This window comes from Salmo trutta, chromosome 15 (genome assembly GCF_901001165.1).
Source record: "Salmo trutta chromosome 15, fSalTru1.1, whole genome shotgun sequence".
In the NCBI taxonomy this organism is placed as follows: domain Eukaryota; kingdom Metazoa; phylum Chordata; class Actinopteri; order Salmoniformes; family Salmonidae; genus Salmo; species Salmo trutta.
This window is the reverse complement of record NC_042971.1, coordinates 49,379,380-49,398,696: the sequence shown is the minus strand read 5'-3', so window position 1 is coordinate 49,398,696 and position 19,317 is coordinate 49,379,380. Positions and strand designations below refer to the sequence as shown.

Sequence of the window (19,317 nt, the reverse complement as noted above, 5' to 3'; positions counted from 1 at the left end):
TGAGTAGTTTAATGAAGAAATTATGCAATACATGAAAACAGCCCTGAAAGTCATGGGCCAGACTGCTTAAATTACACATAAACAAGTAACTCCCACACACTGGTTTTGGACGATCCGACTCCATACCAAAATCTAAACAAATAGTTGAAGACACATTGATACATAAGTGAGTAGATGATGTTTTTATTATCAATGCATCCCTTTAATAAGATTGATTCTAATGGCCTATGTAAAATGCCAAAAACATACACGGTTCTGTACAAGGAAAACCACAAATTGGGGGGGGGGACACAGACTTTTATACATCTTCTTGAAAATGTTTTCACTTGAGGAAAAATATAAATAACACTTCTCTTATCTTTGTCTCTCTGTTCCTAAAACGGTCCAGGTACATAATAAAGGCTTTGTTTTCACATCCCCATACAGTGCTTTATCAGCACAAGTCCACTTCAAATCACTCAAATGTAGACAAAAGTTAAATATTTAAGTTACTACTTCCTGTTGTTTCAAACAATTGCTAGATAACAAATAATTCTTGGCTTTTCAGTTTAGCTTTTTGGTCCCCAACAGAAAGTAATACAATTATGTTCCCAAATAATTGACCTTATTCAATATATATCTGAAACATCAGTATTATGTTCAAATGTGTCTAACTATGAAATGTACTGTAGACTTGACAAAAAAAAACGAACATTTTACCACTATTTAGAATTTTGCAGTTCGATGAAAAGGTGAACTGAGGCCTCTTAGAATGCAAACGTGCAAAATAAGGTTATATGAAGGTATAGTTGAGTGGAATCTGCAATATTAAATATCCACATTTCTTTTTCATTTAGAGCAGTGATCCACTATGCACATTGTGGGCTGCAACTATACAATTCTCTGCTCGCAGAAGACCTAACTTTACAACATTACGCATTTATACAGAAAGATATTTTCTGTAGTAATTGCATACTTAGTTAATGCTGATTGCTAAGTGCAATTGCAGTGCACCCCAATCCTCTTTTCACCAGTCCACTTCTCTAACCAATTCATCACTTAACCAAGGCCATTTTCAACAGTAGGCCTAAACACTTCCATTGTGTCATAATATTCATATGTGCATGTTGTTGAAGGATTCAGTGCAGCAAGTACCATCTTCAGTCAAAGTCAATCATGTTGGAAAGGACCACACAATGGTAGCCACCACTTCTTTAAAACAGTAATGAAACAATGAGTCAACAGCTAAACAAAATTCAAACAAAAGCTGAAATATATCAAACCAGTTAATAACCTATACATGTACATTTGGGCTCACAATTAACAGGCATCTTGCATAGCAAAATCCCCCAGTACAATGACTGTTTTAAACCGTCATTTTACAAACATGTAGCTAGATTCCGATCCTGGAAGTGGCTGAATTTTCCAATTAAATGAGTGTTCTTATTGGACATGTTCAGGCAGTACCTGAGCTCCACTTCAAAACTTTTACTCCAGTTTCATTATTCCCCAGTTTTACCAGATTAAGAACAGGCAGACAGTGACTCCCAAGGACACTGTCTACGGAACAGCAACTAACACAGGAATTAATGGCAACTGACTGAGAAACGGAAACTGACAGGAATGGCTTCTGACTGTGGAATGGCAACTGACAGAAATGAATGGAAACTGACGGGAATAGCTACTGAATGACTGTGGAATGAAGCAGCAACTCTACATGGCCATCAAATAGTGACTGTTTTCATGAACCATGTTCTGAAGAAATTTATGGCAGAAAGGGTAGCAATCATACATGTCTTCTTCCACTTTGATGAGAACCAAATCTCTTGTTTCAACCCTGCACTTTTACTTTAGGGTTTAAATTTCTAGGTCGTAAACAAAACTAAACGCAGCCGTAGTTTCAAACATCAGTTGAGTAACTGACCGTTAATAACTCCTCTGTGCTGAAACACACAGACAGATGTTCAATGGCAATGATTTGGTACATTTCACTCCTACATGTAGTTGTTCAGTTCTTAATATTAATGCTTAAATTCACAGACAAACAAAATCCTAAACAAAACAAAACTAAATCCAGCAAAGGGCAAGGAGGAACATTTCCTCTTTAGCACGTCAACAAATAAGAGAGACAACCACCAAACTGCATCAGTGACTGATGATCGTTTGGCTGACCTGTATCTGCCGTCATTAAATAGAGCAATACCAAAAGTATTTTAATCACTATTCTCCTTCACTGTTCTTTGTTCAGGTGCAATGATTTTCACAATGGCATGGTCCTCTCCAGATGCAGAGAGGTTTTAGTGTTATGCAGAGGAACCCTACTCTTTAGTGTTTTAGTCAGTCAATGGATCCACTTTGGGAGAAGCCGAGCTAAAAACAACATGCGGTATTTCACACCAGTGGTTGGGATGAAGTCATATATTTAAAAAAACTGAGGAAGCCCTCAGGAATGATGGACCGTTTTAAGTCATTAGGATTTGATTGTGATCCAAGCTCAGTTTGTGATGAATTTCCCAAAATGAGCTCAGTTAAAAACGCTCACAGCTGGCTGCCATCATTTGATCAGATAAAAAAAAAAAAACGGAATATTTGTTCATCCTGCGTTATCATCCATCATATCTCAAACTTAGTCAATAGGAAGAACATATTTCTTCCCTCCTTCTCCATATTTTCATCTTTGTCCAAATCCCAGGAGGACATACAGTGAGTGCACTCTGGTATGGAGAGGTAAGGGAGGATGTGGGAGTGGAAGGTGACTCACGCCCTACAGAGCTGTGGTTGGTAGTGACTCAAGGGTTTGTGGTTGAGGGGTTAGGGAAGTTTGAGGGCTACAAAGTCAAAGGTTCAGGGGGGTGTGGGTTGAGAGTTACAAAGTCAAAGGTTCAGGGGGGTGTGGGTTGAGAGTTAACTGAAGGTTCAGGGGGGGGTTGAGGTTTGAGGGTTAACTGAAGGTTCCGGGGGTGGGGGTTGAGGTTTGAGGGTTAAATGAAGGTTCCGGGGGTGAGGGTTAACTGAAGGTTCCGGGGGTGGGGGTTGAGGTTTGAGGGTTAAATGAAGGTTCCGAGGGTGGGGGTTGAGGGTTAACTGAAGGTTCCGGGGGTTGAGGTTTGAGGGTTAAATGAAGGTTCCGGGGGTGGGGGTTGAGGGTTAACGGAAGGTTCCGGGGGTGAGGGTTGAGGTTTGAGGGTTAGCTGAAGGTTCCGGGGGTGAGGGTTGAGGTTTGAGGGTTAGCTGAAGGTTCCGGGGGTGAGGGTTGAGGTTTGAGGGTTAGCTGAAGGTTCCGGGGGTGAGGGTTGAGGTTTGAGTGTTAAATGAAGGTTCCGGGGGTGGGGGTTGAGGTTTGAGGGTTAGCTGAAGGTTCCGGGGGTGAGGGTTGAGGGTTAGCTGAAGGTTCCGGGGGTGAGGGTTGAGGGTTAGCTGAAGGTTCCGGGGGTGAGGGTTGAGGGTTAGCTGAAGGTTCCGGGGGTGAGGATTGAGGGTTAGCTGAAGGTTCCGGGGGTGGGGTGTGATTCAGGCTTTAGGGGTTGTGGTTGACTGGAAGATCAGTAGTGGTGACTCAGGGTTTGACAGGCTGTGAGACAGAAGGGAAGGGCAGTAGGGTTGACTCAGGGCTCAGCGGGAGGGTCGGACGGTCCATTCTTTGGGGGCTTGGAGAGGATGGCCTCTGCCTCTTCGTACATCTGAGGAAGAGACAGAAGTGAATAGAAGAACAGCCAACATGAAATGTTTATTATTTTTGAATGTGTGTCGTTTACCGGAATGAATGGCACGTCTTGAAAGAGCTCCTGGATGAAGCGGCGTGCGGACAGACGGAACATGCAGTGGGCAAGCAGGTAAGACACCTCAGAATAGAGACAGATGTCATCGAATGCATAGGGGAACTTCTCCTTGATCCTGTCAAAACAACAGACACAGCCAGGGATATCAACCTCGGTTTGTGTGTGTGTGTGTGTGTGTGTGTGTGTGTGTGTGTGTCTCTCTTACGTTAGCAGGTTAGTCTCGTGGCCTTTGATCCCCACAGAGGAGCTGAGGTTGACCACGAGACGCAGGACCTCCTTCCTGAGGAGAACCCTGCCGGCCGGAGATTCCTCTGGGATGGACTTCACTCCTGAGGGGGGAGATAGACCGCAGAGAGCCAGTAGGTTTAGTCCATCCATCTTCAACAACAAAAGAAAACCCTTCGCTTGGACAAAAGCATGGTATGAGAGAAAACAAAAACATGACATTTACCCAAAATCAGTTCAGTGCTGCGGGTGCTTCCTGGGGAGCCCTGAGACACAGCATCACTGCACCCGGACACCCCTGACAGTTTGGTTTGGCCCATGACTTCCGGGTGGTTCTGCACAGGCGGACCGCACCATTCTGAGAAAGGGGGTTCCTCTGTCAAGTCTGATGGAGAAACGTGAGTTTAAGTTGTTTATCAGTTGCCGACTGCTAATAATATAAACATACAAGGAAGTACAAGGATGCAAACGGCACGAATTCATAAACAGCACAATGTTCTGTTTTGTGTTTGTATCTGCCGCTGACCTGGGTTGCTATTGGAAGCGCTGAAGCCGAGCACAGAGAGCCCAGTGCAGTAGAGGCAGTTGTCATCGTTGTGTTCCTGTAGACCAGTCTCCTCTGAGCCCAGCAACTTCTGCTGCTCCGCCCGGCTCACCCCCATCAGCTCTGTGATGCTCAGCTGGGAGCGAAGCACTGCATGCCTGGAGTGAGGGCTGGGGCCTGGGAGAAGGGGCACATATCCACATGATCATGCATTTCCCCCCTTTTCATTCAAGCCTGTTGGTCCTGAGTGGGCCTCCTTTATCAGTAGCAGAGCCATCATTCCTCCTGTGCTAAACTCAGTGTTATACAACCCCTTACTGAAGAAAACATATTGTGTTGGCCCCGGGCTGTTTCTTACCATCTGAGTCTCCAGAGAAGAATTTGGCAGATCTGTCCTCAGAGGGAGGGCTGGTCCTCTTCTGGAAATATGGGGTTTCTTTTATCTAGGAACAAAACACTCACAGCTTTATCCAAATATTAAGATGGAGTTATGACAAGTTTAAATAGAGGTTTTAAATAGATTGGTAAACAAACTCAATTTCTTGTAAAATATCTAGAGTAGAAGTAAAATAAAAGGATAGATGAGGGACGAGAGGGGAAAGAGGGTTCAGAGAGAGGGGTCATACGATGGTCAGTACCTGGAACATGTTGTTAATGTCCACAGGCAGCGCCAGGCCGATGAAGTCATCAGAGCTGCCGTAGGTGGCGCTGGACACCATGGATCTCACTGAGGAGGACCGCTGCAGTGTGTTCTGGCTGATGGGGCTCAACAGATCCTCCTTGTCCAGGGAGGCAAAACTCAGAGCCTTCAGGAACCTGGAGATAAAATAAACATTCAGTGAGTTAGGAGACAGGAAAGGTCCACCTGCTCATCTTACACCTCATTCCAAAATCATATTAGTTTGTAGGCCAAACCATTCTGACACTACAGACGTTTTCGTGAGAAGACCAATTTTCCAGTGTCTCATGGTCTGATAATCACCGCTGTAGCTCAGCAACCTTCCACCGCTATGCACTAGGCTGACATAGGAAGATGCAGTGGATTGAGACACAGCCCATGCAAAAAATGAAATACACTATACATTCAAAAGTATGTGGACACCCCTTCAAATGATTGGATTCAGCTGTTTCAGCCAGACCTGTTGCTGAGGTGTATAAAATTGAGCACACAGCCATACAATCTCCATAGACAAATATTGGCAGTATAATGGCCCATACTGAAGAGCTCAGTGACTTTCAACATGGCACTGTCATTGGTTGCCACCTTCCAACAAGTCAGTTCATCAAATTTCTACCCTGCTAGAGCTGCCCCGGTCAACTATAGTAAGTGCTGTTATTGTGAAGTGGAAGCGTTTAGGAGCAACAACGGCTCAACCATGAAGTGGTAGGCCACACAAGCTCAGAGACCGGAACCGCCGAGTGCTGAAGCGCATAGCGCGTAAAAATCATCTGTCCTCGGTTGCAACACTCACTACCGAGATCCAAACTGCCTCTGGAAGCAATGTCAGCACAATAACTGTTTGTCGGGAGCGTCATGAAATGGGTTGCCATGGCTGAGCAGCTGCACACAAGCCTAAGATCACTATGCATAATGCCAAGTGTCAGCTGGAGTGGTGTAAAGCTCGCCGCCATTGTACTCTGGAGCAGTGGAAACGCGTTCTCTGGAGATCTGGAAGTCCGACAAACCAATCTGGGTTTGGCGGATGCCAGGAAAAAGCTACCTGCCCCAATGCACACTGTAAAGTTTGATGGAGGAGGAATAATAGTCTGGGGCTGTTTCTTATGGTTCTGGCTAGGCCACTTAGTTTCAGTGGAAAAAAAGGGAAATCTTAACGCTACAGCATACAATGACATTCTATACGATTCTGTGCTTACAACTTTGTGGCAACAGTTTGGAGAAGGCCCTTTCCTGTTTCAGGAAAACAACACTCAATATTTCAGGAGATTACAGAAGCAAAACCTAATTCAAGCCAGAGCAGAGGTCAAACTCAGTTGATCTTGTCATCAAAGAATGAGAAGCCTCTAAAGAGAAAGAGGAGTGAGAAGAGGAAGTAAGAGAAAGGGCAACTGAAGATCTGAGAAAGAGGGAGGGGGGAGTATTCAGAGAAGTAGCAGTCAGTAGTAGTCATGGGAGATTCTAGGAAAGGAGTTCTTAAGGGAGTGTGCGTGTGGACAGGTACGAGTCAAGGGGGACTGAGTGAGTGTGTATGTGTGTTTGTGTGTGTTACCGCCGTGGGGTGAGTCTGGAGTCCAGGCTGCCTGTCTTCATGGTGATGGTATCAGTGAAGAGCACGTCTTTGGCTGGGGAGGCCAGAGCCTCGCTGTGGGACAGGGACGAGTGGATCCTCTGCTGTTGCAGCCTCTTCAGAGTAGCGTAGCCCAGCGCATCACGCTGACTGGCATACGTGTCACAGGAAGTGGCGTACTTCAGTGTGGCATAGCCCAGCGCGTCGCGGGAGTTGGAGTACATGAGGCTGCAGTCCGTCAGGCCGCTCAGGGTGGTCAACGAGGGCGACTTGAGGGACTGGGCGCGGCGGGGGAGGGTGTGGGAGGAGCCGGGGGGCACCAGGGAGGCAGAGCTGGATTTGGACAGGGAGGAGAGGTGGGCGGTGTGGGGCTGGGGGGTGAGGGAGGTCAGGGTCTGGATGGTCTGGGCGCTAATCACACTGTTAAGGCTGACACCGTCCGTGTCGATGGTGGAGGGCAGGGTTTCCCTGGAGGGGCTGGAGCTCATAGAGCTGATGCCGCTGGTGGTCGTGTCCGTGTTGAAGCTCTGACTGCGCGATTTAAACTGAGCCCCCCCGCCCCCTCCGGACGGGCCATCCCCGGCCAGGCGTTCCCGGCTAGTCTGCGCTCTCTGGTTCTCCCCCACCCCCACCCCTGACCCTCCTACCCCCACTGACCGGCCTGGCAGCCTCCCCTCCCCATCTCCCTCACCGAAGCTGGGGGTGCTGCCCTGGTTTTCAGATGTCTTGCTGCCCACAATGGAAGTTTCTAGGTTGACAGAGGGGCTTTTGGGCAGGTGGCCGTCATTATAGATTGGGAAGACGTCTGAAGATCCAAAGGTGTAGCTGGGTTCAGTGACGGTGCGTTTGCGTCCCTGTTCCTCTTCCATCCCTCCTCCGTGGTCCCTGGAGGTGCCCTTGGGGTCGCTGGTGCTGCGCAGCATCTTTCCGGAGAGCGACAGAGAGTGGAGGAGGCGGTTGCGGAAGTGGCTGGAAGCCAGGAGGGTGAAGGGGCTGCGGTCCTTGTACTTGGGTCTCATGTACATGGGAGGATCGTCCGACAGGTCACAGTTCTCCAGCCGCTCATCGTCCATGATGTACATACCTGAAAATGACCACTCAAGGTTAACTCTTAGTAGTATGGAGTAAACATTTGGCGATACTGTACAGGTTAACAATAAATGAATACCAGCTGTACTATGATTACAGACTTACTGGGCTGAGACTTACTGGGCTGAGACTTACTGGGCTGTGTGGAGTCACTCTCACTGTTGTGTCTAGAGCTGGTGGAGTCAGAGGCGAGGCTGAGGGTGGAGGGGACAGAGGACAGCAGGCTGGGCGGGTTGGGGGGGGGCTCCATGTCGTCTGGGACAACGGGCCACAGCGTCCGTCGGCTGTGTCTTACAGCGTCCCAGCCGTGCTGCTTCAGCATGTCACAGCCCTGACGTGTCTTTGAGATCAGCCCCAACACGTACAGACACGTCCTACACAGAGACAGCAGACAGACATTATAGAGAGATCCTGGACAGAGATATAGTACTCTTTTGGGACAGTACAAGCATGCTGCTTTGTCAGAAGCACCTTGAATATTGGAGTTGCAAATATCAATGTGTCTTACCCCCTGATAGAGAGAACCTCACAGTGCTGGGCCAGAACCACTATGTCAGGGATCACCCCCTCCTCCTGTAAGAGGTTCAACCCCCAGTTTGATGACCCTATGTTACCCTGGAAACAAACAATTTAACAACATTAATACTCATGTTATTATGAAAACGATGTGAATCTTATCAATAATTGGCACATAACTGTGGAACTCTGATAATGACAACAGATGTGGTAGTTAGTCATTCTCCATTATTACACTGGGTGGTTCCAGTCCTGAATGCAGATTGGCTGACAGCTGTGGTATATGAGAGCGTATACCATGGGTATGACAAAACATTTGTTTTTATTGCTTTAATGACTTTAGTAACCAGTTTATAATAGCAATAAGTCACCTTAGGGGTTTGTGGTATATGGCCAATATACCATGGCTAATGGCTGTATACAGGCACTCCGCGATGCGTCGTGCCTAAGAACAGCCCTTAGCCGTGGTATATTGGCCATATACCACACCCCCTCGGGCCTTATTCCTTAATTATACTAACCAAGGCCCAAAGTGCTGCCTTTAGCTGTTTGATGCCCTCCCACTTGTCCAGCATTGGGGAACGGACAGTGTAGCTTAGGTCAGGAACCACATTCTGAAGAGAAAGACGAAAAGAGTTTGAACGCATTATGCTTGTAATTGCTACTCGACTAGTGTAATAGTGAATTGTTCAAGTAGATGCAGTTACCTGGACTTCCAGTAGATGGCAGCCTGTCTTATCATGGACAAGCTGGCCATACAGATGCACAGGAAGATAAACATTTGGCCTCTGTAACCTTTGGTTGCTTCGGCGTACATAGTTGTCTCCATCGACAGGCTTGCGGTACGTGGTGAGAGCCTCATTAAGCTGCTCCTCTATCATGTCCACATACTTCAGGTTATAGTCCTGCAAAACACAGAATGATATAAAAACAAGTTTTCTATGCTTTCACGTGACAGCGAAAAGATGCAAATCATCATTTATGGCATTGTTGGTTGTGTATAAATGTACCTTCTGCCATTTCTCTAGCTGCTTGGTGACGTAACCCCTCTCACTTAGGTAGGAGAAGCCCTTTGGAATGGACAAGAACCTGGAGATAAGAATCACAGAGGTCAGAGCCAAAGGGACCTAATACAGAAAAGCAAACAATAGCTCAGTTTTCTCCCAGCAGCTTACCGTAGCAGCAGCAGGACACCCTTGTCCCCCAGGTGTGTGAGAGCTGGCTTCATCTGGATCAGAGCATGGAGGTTTGCCTGGAGGGGGAAAAAACACCACAGAGGGACACGTCAGCTAATACAATTCTGGAGTCAAAAGCTGCTGGACTAAACTAAAGTACAAGACTAAGGTATAACAGTGCCCAGGAAACAGCACATAGCAAGGCACCACAACAGACACTCAGGCCTCTCATCCCTCACCTTGTCCTCACAGGCCTCGTCCAGTATGTCCAACGCCTCCATGGAGATGGTCTTGTTGCGGTCGTGGAGCTGGGTGACCAGCAGCTCGATGCCCCAGTTACTGAAGAACTCCACATTGGCACGAAGCAACACCCGCAGGTGTTTAGTGGCATACAACCTGCAGTTCTGTGGTACACCAACAGAGGGCGGAAGAGGACAGGCTGTCATTCAAAAACACTAACATATGCTCCACTGAAAACACGACAAACCAAATTACTCATAATGTTGCTTTCCAAACACCTGTGCAAGCTACTCCGACCACCTCTAGGAAACCAAGATTTATCAATTAATGTGTGAATTCCATCTGTGTGTTTTCTGTGTTAGTGGTGGGGTTCTTACATCAGTGGCAGCAGTGAGGATCTTGGACAGGATGACCCTGGACAGCCCGTCACGGCTGTAGTCCAGTATGGAGACAGTGAGTTTCAGCAGGTGGTCCTGATTTTTCAGAGTACAGATGTTCAACAGGCTAGTAGGAGAGCACAGGATACAGAGAATCAATGTACTGCTACACATACACAACAACACAATGACTTGAGTGAAGATGAAGTGAAAGTGAAAGAGGACAAAGGAAACTCTGCAGCAGCAGCTTAAAAAGGCATCTTTAAATGGGACAGTTTCCAAGATATTAGGGATCTCCCAAGAGGTACGATCAGAGTACATGTTTGGAAAAACAGACTAGTGGACGGTGAGAGACTGACCACTGGAAGACACTGCACTTCTCCAGCATCTTGACGCCGTGCGGGTGTGAGGAAAGAGTGCCCAAGAACAGGAAGTAGTGCTGGCTGAGAGTGGTGAGCAGCCCGTTGCTCTGGAGACCGCGGTCAGGCTTGAGCCCCGAGGAAGAGGAGAGCCATTGGACTATGTCCTTCACCAGGTCCTCCAGGTATGCCTGCCCATCCTGACACAAAGACAGGGGTAATGTTTAGGTAATGTTGGACATTGATAGAGAGTTCACGTAAAGTCATGTAACTCAATATTTTATTATCAATGGAGTTACAATATAAAGTTGTTTAACTTTGTGTACTTATATCATTAATAGGTCTGGATAGTGCAATTCCCTACCACTGTGTGTAAATATCAGTAGTCGATTCAAATTTTGCCTCATAGTAAACCCTCTCACCTCCTCAGACTCCAGGAGGAACTCGATGAACTGACATCCCACCACAGTGAGCTGCCTGGCCTTACTGTGGTCCAGCTCCAGGCTGGCGTACAGCTTACTGCTGGGCTTATAGAAGAACAGCAGCCTGCGTACAAACCTGCAGAAACAGAACCCGGGGTCAGACAGAGGGGGAACCCGGGGACAGACAGAGAGAACATTTGGTTTGCTACAGTTACAAACAGGAGGTAAAAGAAGTGGTTATAATGGTACTTACTTGTGCATTTGTTCATCTTTATTGCTCCGCAGGTTAACGTTTGGCCACTACAGATGGGGGGGAAAAGGAAACATAAAAAAAACATAATTTGAACAAAGGACAGTATTGTAAAAGATATTGACTGGAATAAGTATTTATTGCAGTCTTAGTCCACTCACCTTCAATATTGTTGCGATGAGAACCCAGTTCCAGTCCAGGTTCTCTTTGTGGTTGAGGATGTGGCTGTCTCTCAGGTTCATCATAAGAGCATCCTCAGTGTCCTTCAATGCAAACAAGGACAGCATTACAAATACCACTCCAAGAAATCTAAGAAGCTTGTGTTGCAACACAGGGGCATGGTTTGATATGTACCTTAATGACAAAGATATCTCTCTGTGGTCTAAAGTGCTGATCTCTACAGTAGTGAGAAGCCTTTGATTTGCGGATGATGTGGTCCAGGTATAGGCTGTTGGGTTTGGGTCCTCTCTTCTTCTTCTCGTGGAAACGTTTCAGGTAGTTGACCGCTGCACTCGCCCGTCTGAAAAATTATGAAAACAGCGGTTGTGTCAGTGTCCGTGTTAATAATATGAAACTCTTGAAGCACATACATTGCATGTACAAAACATTAGGAACACCTTCCTAATTTGAGTTGCAGGACTCTACAAGGGGTCGAAAGCATTCCACAGGGATGCAGTACTCAGTACTCTATGGTCGGTAGTTGTCACTCACAGTCTCTTCTCCTGGGCGATGTCGAAGGAGGCAGCCTTGTTGATGAGTGTGGGCAGACAGTGCAGGTGGTGGCTATGGGAGTGGGGGAGGATGGTGTTGGCCTGGGAGGGAAACAGATAAAAACAGTTACAACAACAATGGGGACCATGCAAAACGAATTCAAAACTGGGACCATAAAAAGGTGTCAAACTCCAAGAGCATATCCTCCTCTGGTCCAGTTCGCTGACCTCACATAATGTTAACAGCTGAGCAAACAGGGAGTTGAGTTACCATGTGAAGCAGTTCTCCCAGTAGAATGGTGGCTCGCACAGAGATGGGGTCATCAGTGCTTGTGATAACCTCAACGAGACCCTGTTGAGAGGTACACAGGCTTTACACGACAGACAATAGCGGTGTGTGGGGGATCTTAAGGTACCAACAGACAGATATGCAACTGCCATTTTTGGTTGAATATACACAAACTTATCGATCCTGATATTGATGACCATACCTCAAGAAGTCCACTCTTGATGAAGGCAGACAGTACCAACGCCAGGTAATTATCCATTAAGTCAGGCCTAAGGGCAGTAAGAGAACAAATGGACTTTATGCAGACAATGTTTTCCTCAATCATGAGCTATCGAGAGTTCAAATAAGTGATGGTTCTTACCTTGATCGAGCTCGATGTGGAAGGATAACTTTTGCTTCAGAAGCCACAAAGCCATCTGATAACCTCCAATTGTCTTGGAACCTGCTAGGGTCTACAGGAGGAATATAGACAAGTATACTCTGTTACCTAATAATACACGGTACATGAGATATACGATAAGAAAAGAAAGGCTCTTAACTTGAATAAAGACACAAAAAGTGACATTGTACCCACCCACACTGATAAGTGCTTCAATAAAGTCTGCAGTCGCAACCGGCATGGGGAGCCGAAATATATCATATATCACCTCTAATAAGCCTTTCTGTGGGATGTCGAGAGGAACCAGGTTTACACACATACATACAGACTTCATTTCATAACATTTTGATGAGAAGACAGAAAATAATGAGTTTTAGGGGTGTGCTCAACATCATTCTTACATTAAACTGAGTAACATTGTTATCTATGTTACTGAGCACAACCATAAAGTAATCTTGAGGTAAACTGGAGGACACTGCATTCTCTTTCACCTCAGTTGTCAGGTGCTGATAATGTTTATTTGATGCTATACTTACCCTTACTTCCATATTTGGTATACAGAGCAGGCCAATAAGAGACTGGATTCCAGAGTTGCCTGACTTGCACAGGTTAATGATGCCTGGAGTGAGATGTAGACAGTAGGGTCAGATAGGAACATGTTCATCCTGTTTATACCACAGCACTAATATCACATAAGACCTATCAGTGTATATACACACTCAAACTCATATCATTGAATATGAAGGGGTAAAGTTTACCTGACCAGGAGCGAAAGGAAGCAACTATGGACATTTTACTTGCCAGGAAACGAGCCTCCCTGTCTTCCCTGGGGTGGACATCAAAATGCATGATTAAAATCTCCCAAATGGTTGAAACAGTCAATACAACACTCCATAAAATACACTGCATAGTACATAATTAAATATACTGCACAAATATATTGCACTATCATGCACACTGACTTGAGCTGCCCCTCTGCCGTGTCTGCATTGTGTCTGTAGTGGAAGTCAGTGTAAGGGGCCAGGATTTGCTGGAAGAGAAACAGAAAAAGAAGAACAATCTCATTCAATGAGGAAATAATCCAATTCATCAAATTCCTGTTAATGAATGCTGCTCTTTGTGTGCGAGAGTGTATGTGTGTTGTCAGTACCTCGAGCTCCACATCCGAGTGCACATACTGGCGTGTGTGTGGGTGGTTGAGGAGGTGTAGGATGGTGGTGATGAGTGCCTCGTTGATGCGGCTCAGCTGACAGTCGATCACGTTCTTCAGAATGGTGCTGAGACCACGCCTCTGGGCCACCACCACAGGGTTCTTCACAGCTGCAGAACAAAGGAATCACACAGGGTTTAACCATAACACCACCTATAGTATAGATAAGTGTGTGTGTTTGCTCTTCTCACCTACCAAGTTCACAGATGATGGCGATACAGGCGCGAACCATGCGGTCTCGCTCCTGTAGCCCATCGTTGCCCACGGCAATGAGGGAGTTGGTGACAGACGAGGGGAAGAGCAGTGCATTCACAGTGATCATCTGTAGAGGGACAGCAGAGAGGGGACAGATCAGTGTCACACACTCATCTCACATAGTAGTACTCGGGTGATAGAGGGATGTTTATGTTTACCAAATAGACATCTAACTGGTCACACCTCTACATATTACTGTATGGTACATAACGAATTAAATCAATTTAGTTAGGGAGAGGCTGGGGTGTCTCACCTTTCGCACCAGCCTGAGAGCCTGTGTCCTCTCCACCTCATTGCTTTGCTGGATGTCTATGCACCTGGAGAGGAAAATACACAATTAGTGGGCTCAACATTGGCATAAGACACACACACAGCATAGATGTAGCACTCACCTGGCGATCAGGTAGTCCACCTGAAGACGGAGGACCTTCTGGAGAATAGTGCTGTCTCTGATCAGGTAGCGTAGAGCCCTCAGCCCTGCAGCTCGCACTTCCTTAGCCTCGTTCAACAGCGCTAACCGGAGACTAGAACAGGGGAAGGACGGAACGTGGAGAGAAAGAGAAAGCGAGAAAGAGGTAGAGACAGAGAAAAGTTGAATGAGAAACAATGAATCTGCATTTTAAATCATGGTATAGTAGAAACATCCCAAAATCAACCCAGAGAAACAGCTAGTACTGTACATGTAGCACTGGTGAAGATTCATTTCTCAAAAGACTCACCAAATGATGATCTCTTCATGTGTAAACCCAAGCTTCTCTTCTGAGTGGCCTACCTTGCAGAGAAGCTGTGACAGATGGAGAAAAACAAGCTGATAAGAACACATCCAAACAAAAAGAATCAAACATTACATCCACTTAAAGGGATTATTTGGGATTTGGGGAATGAGGACTCGTGGATACCATTTTTAGGTCTATGTGTCCAGTATGAAGGAAGTTAGAGGTAGTTTCACAAGCCAATACTAATTAGAGTTAACGCAATGACTGGAAGTCTATGGGCATCTGAATGGCATGCTAGCAGATACCATAGACTTCCAGTCATTTCGCTAATGCTAGTTAGCAGTTGCGCTAGCACTCGTTAGTAACTTCCTTCAAACTTCACGCAAACATATAAAAATGGTATCTGTGAGTTCATCTGACTCTGGGGAAGTAGATAAAGGGACTCATTGCCAAAATCCTAAAGTATCCCTTTGCAGTCTTTCCAACACTCGGTCCTTGGGACCCCAAGGTGTGCAGGTTTTGTTTTTTGCCCTAGCACTACACAGCTGATTCAAATAATCAAAGCTTAATGATGAGATGATTATTTGAATCAACTGTGTAGTGATAGGGCAACAACCAAAACGGGACCACTTGGGTCCCCAGGACTGAGTTTGGGAAACACTGCTTTAATGTCTGCTGGGATGTTGCCCCACAAACCTTTATAAAGTTGTTCAGGTGACCGAGTTTGCGCATGTTGGAGACTCCTTGTTGCTTGGCAACATTCTGTAGGATTTCCCGAAGGTTGTCTGAAGGATCTGAAATGATAAATCAAGGTCAATAAGTGGTCAGTAAGTTTATTCACCTGGCTCAACTCTGCTCCGATACATTCCAGTAACAAAACACACAGTGTTCAGGTGAGACCAGCATGAGCATGACAAAGCCTCATTAGTGAATGTGACCAGCAATAAACTGGAAACAGTAACACATTTGGGATCAGGTCACACCTAAATAAAAAGGTAGCCCCACCGAAAGAAGAGTTTGTAACGACACGACTGTAAAGTCTGGTGTGAATATAAGTACCCACAGGTTCTATATCCATGGTAGGATGTTATTTGTAGGTCCCTGTCATGATTCAACAAATTGTACCATGTTGTTATTTCAACACTACTTGGGATAAATGCAAAACATGTGTTTGAGGCACAGGGCTTACTCAAATCTATTCAACTAAAATTCAGAATGTTAGCACTGTAGTTTGTCTGTTTGAAAACAACCATGCCATGTTTATTCTATCCTGAAGTGAAACAATTCTTCAGACTGAGGGTAGCAATAGACAAATTAGAGCTATAAATGATTAAAACATTACAATTCTTCAGTGGTCAGAATGTATAATTCTATGCTTCAGACAAGTGACTTCAACTTTGGAGCATGAAGTGAATTAGTGTAAAGTGTCCCTGAGGAAATATAGACTATCACAGGGACAGTGTATTTCTGTAAAAAGGACAGTTACATTTTCTCCCATGATGTAAAAACATAAACACTGCATAAAGGTCCTTAGCATTTGAATCATGATGATAAGGTAGGACAGTCCGAACTGCTGGTATTAAGCTTCAATACAAGGCATGGGCCTATTCTACAAAAATCAAGGAACGGACTGGGACACATTTCTCAAGTTGAAAACCAGTGGCATTGAATTAGCGTTGAATTGTAGCTATACAAGCCATATTCAGTAAGATAGAAACAATGAATGACATTAGGTAGAATCCTATCTAGTTCGCTATCACTGTTAGCTATTACTGCAAATCAGATGCATCAAAACAACAATGTGATGATAATGTTATGAATTACTGCTAGCTATGCTAACTAGCTAAATGTAAATAAAGGGGAAGCCCTGTTAGTAACAAGGATGTTGTATGCAGATACATTAGGATGTTCGGCCATTTATTAGCTAGCTAGCAGCATTTTAATAATAGGACAGCTATCTACGATTTAATAAATGGGATGCTGACTATCCAATTTCCAATCTGATTCACCCACCTCTGGAAAGATCGAGTGGTACATTTTCCTCCCCACTGTCATTCCGACCTGTCAAAGCAAAGCAAGCACAACAACCAGTAAAGGTTAGCAAGGAGACCACAACTAACAGGCACAATGAAAGTTCATCTTTATGTTTTGGAGGGTTGCTAATCTCTGGTCCAGATTGAAATATCTCTTGTCTCACCTCGCATCCGAATGCTTCGGCTCGGACGGCCTCGGATGCTGACCGCCATCTTTCCAGAATCATTCAACACTAACCGGATCGGAATCAACAGGGATTATCGCGAGAAATCCCGCACTCATTGCCTCTCGTCCAACCACAGTTGTCTCATGAAAGAAAAACTATTTTTTTGCAGCAAATATATACATCTATGTGTTTTGCATCGGTGCTCTCTGTCTGCACCTTGCAATCCAGACGTTTCATGTATTCATTATTTGAGGACAGTGTGGATTTATGACAGCCGGAATTCGGCAAGTTTGTATTGTATTTCTGTCTGGCCCGTAATTCTCTGGATTTTATTGTATGGTTTTGGTAGCTGGAAATGTGTCTCTTGTCCTACGTACAGCCAAAGACGCAAGTTTACATTTGGAAGTTGTTAAGAGTACTTCCCTACTTCCACAGTGTGATGCGACGTTGCGCCACTGAGGTATATTAACCATAGACTTAGATAGATATCGCATCATTGTAAATGTCCCATTATGGTGACTGTGAGAGCAGGGCAGCGCAATCTCCATTTTGAAGTAATACATTTTCTTATTCTACTACTTTTATGAGTCTCACAGGACGTATAAATCTGAACCATCCATTTATAACTTTCACTCACCACCAAATATGGTGATAAGAGGACGTCCAGTGGCAGGCAGTGTGTGAAGATGTAGCTAGATGAAAATTGGCCAAAGTTCTGGAAATGTTTTTATTCCCAAAACTAAAAAATGTTATGAACAGAGTGCACAAATTTTAGTTTTCTTGACCCTTTGCCATTTAAAAAAAATGGTGTTGCTTGATTGCATACACACACTTCACAGAGAAGGCGTTCCCTAACGGAAATATGCAAATAATGCTAAAATACACCAATAGGGTCTCACTAGCTTTTGGTTGGCTCTGCCCACCTCATTTATTTATTTGTATTTATTTAATTGAATCTTTATTTAAACAGGGAGTGCCATTGAGATTAAAAATCTATTGTATACATTACAATAAAAACAGAATAATAAAACATACACTAACATGTATAAAACAATATAATTCAGCACACAATAACAAAATAAACATATTTAATAAAAACAATCACATTCAACTACAAAGAGGTCCATAATCAATCATGAACTCTGCAGTTTGTTCTACAAATTAGGGGCAAAAAGAACAAAAACCGCTGATTTTCCCAAATCTGTGGAGACTGAAGGGATCTCTAGTGTTATACATTCCTGAGAACGTTTTTGGTATCTTATGCTGCTCTTTAATTATTTGTTATTTTTATCTCTTACTTTTTTATTGTATTTTCTAAAAACTGCATTGTTCGTTAAGGACTTGTAAGTAAGCATTTCACTGTAAGGTATTCGGCACATGTGACAAATACAATTTAATTTGATTTATGATTCTTAACTTAATTAAGTTACATATGAAGGGAGTTTGAGTTTGAATGCTAAGATTGCTTTGTAAATAAATAATAGAATGCAGCTCTCATTTTACAGACAGAGAGGTCCATCCCACATTTTTATACGGACTACAATAATGAGTCCTTAAATTGTCCGCTGTGATAAAACGTCGTTGCTTGTTCTGCCCACTATACTTAATTTGCTCCCATTGGAAACGATGCTAATGAGATATCTTGGGTTAGTTAACAGTATCTTCGCTAAAAAAGTGCATTCTGCCACCATTGTTGCCAACCAGATTTTCAGTGGTGTATTTTGCCTAACAATTTACCCACCTTTGAGGAAAAATATATTGAAAGAATAGGAAGCGGTTTTTTTCACCGCGACCGGCGATCAGAGTTTAGCGACCAATTGTTTTACCACTACATCACTGATGAGAATTGATATTGTCTTTTTGATTTGTCGCTAGATTACATTTAGCCGTTGCTGGGATGATGTCACCGCACCAATTTGCCTTGCTACGGTACCTGACATAGCGTTTTCGTCTCCCTCTCCCGCCGCACAACCCCTTCGCTTGTGCTTCTCTGCCTGTGTGTGCGCATTGCTGTGAGTGACTTATTTTGCTAAGACAGCTTCGCAAATCAAAAGCTAACCAAATCAGATTTTATTTGTCACGTGCGCCGAATACAACCGGTGTAGGTAGACCTTATGTAACAGGGTTGGAAATGTTTCCACTTCCCTCTAAATAAATGTGTATTTAATGTTCAAGCACTCTTATTGGTTGGTTCAATTCTGATGACAATAATATTGGTTGGCACCGCTTTCAGATAGGGGGAGATCGCGAACGTCAGGTCTCCCTAGTATGAAAATGTGATACAAGGGATTTATTCTCCTTTCCCCCTTCTGATAACCAGGTGGCGAATCGCATCTCTGCATGTCTGGCAGACATAT

The 19,317-nt window shown here is 44.7% G+C and overlaps 1 protein-coding gene across 2 annotated transcripts; it reads right to left on the bottom strand.

Moving 5' to 3' along the window:
* Window positions 1-163: 163 nt before the first annotated feature.
* On the bottom strand, window positions 164-17,485 carry LOC115149229 (rapamycin-insensitive companion of mTOR). 2 transcript variants are annotated; one of them, XM_029691896.1, is made up of 37 exons: window positions 16,958-17,485; window positions 16,774-16,821; window positions 15,457-15,554; window positions 14,764-14,828; window positions 14,437-14,568; window positions 14,298-14,361; window positions 13,985-14,111; window positions 13,730-13,899; window positions 13,542-13,609; window positions 13,338-13,405; window positions 13,116-13,198; window positions 12,775-12,862; window positions 12,562-12,652; window positions 12,403-12,469; window positions 12,183-12,263; window positions 11,913-12,013; window positions 11,556-11,721; window positions 11,363-11,464; window positions 11,205-11,251; window positions 10,952-11,087; window positions 10,530-10,729; window positions 10,171-10,297; window positions 9,793-9,957; window positions 9,554-9,630; window positions 9,389-9,467; window positions 9,086-9,283; window positions 8,900-8,992; window positions 8,371-8,477; window positions 7,983-8,236; window positions 6,756-7,857; window positions 5,166-5,343; window positions 4,886-4,970; window positions 4,510-4,704; window positions 4,210-4,368; window positions 3,964-4,087; window positions 3,735-3,873; window positions 164-3,659 (listed from the first exon to the last, which is right to left on the bottom strand). In XM_029691896.1, exons 1-37 carry the CDS (start codon window positions 17,004-17,006, stop codon window positions 3,585-3,587), a joined length of 5,208 nt encoding a protein of 1,735 aa, XP_029547756.1. In that variant the 5' UTR covers window positions 17,007-17,485; the 3' UTR covers window positions 164-3,584. The 2 variants fall into 2 exon arrangements, with proteins under 2 accessions (XP_029547756.1, XP_029547757.1); XM_029691897.1 differs by having other exon boundaries at window positions 7,998-8,236.
* Window positions 17,486-19,317: the final 1,832 nt, after the last annotated feature.

Bases quoted from the DNA above. Each gene is read 5' to 3' on its own strand.
- LOC115149229 (XM_029691896.1), bottom strand. From the start codon at position 17,006: ATGGCGGTCAGCATCCGAGGCCGTCCGAGCCGAAGCATTCGGATGCGA. The intron at 5,344-6,755 runs GTAACACACACA...TTTTATCTCCAG, and splicing joins TCCAGACTCACCCCACGGCG to GTTCCTGAAGGCTCTGAGTT. The intron at 4,971-5,165 runs GTACTGACCATC...TTTTGTTCCTAG, and splicing joins ACATTAACAACATGTTCCAG to ATAAAAGAAACCCCATATTT.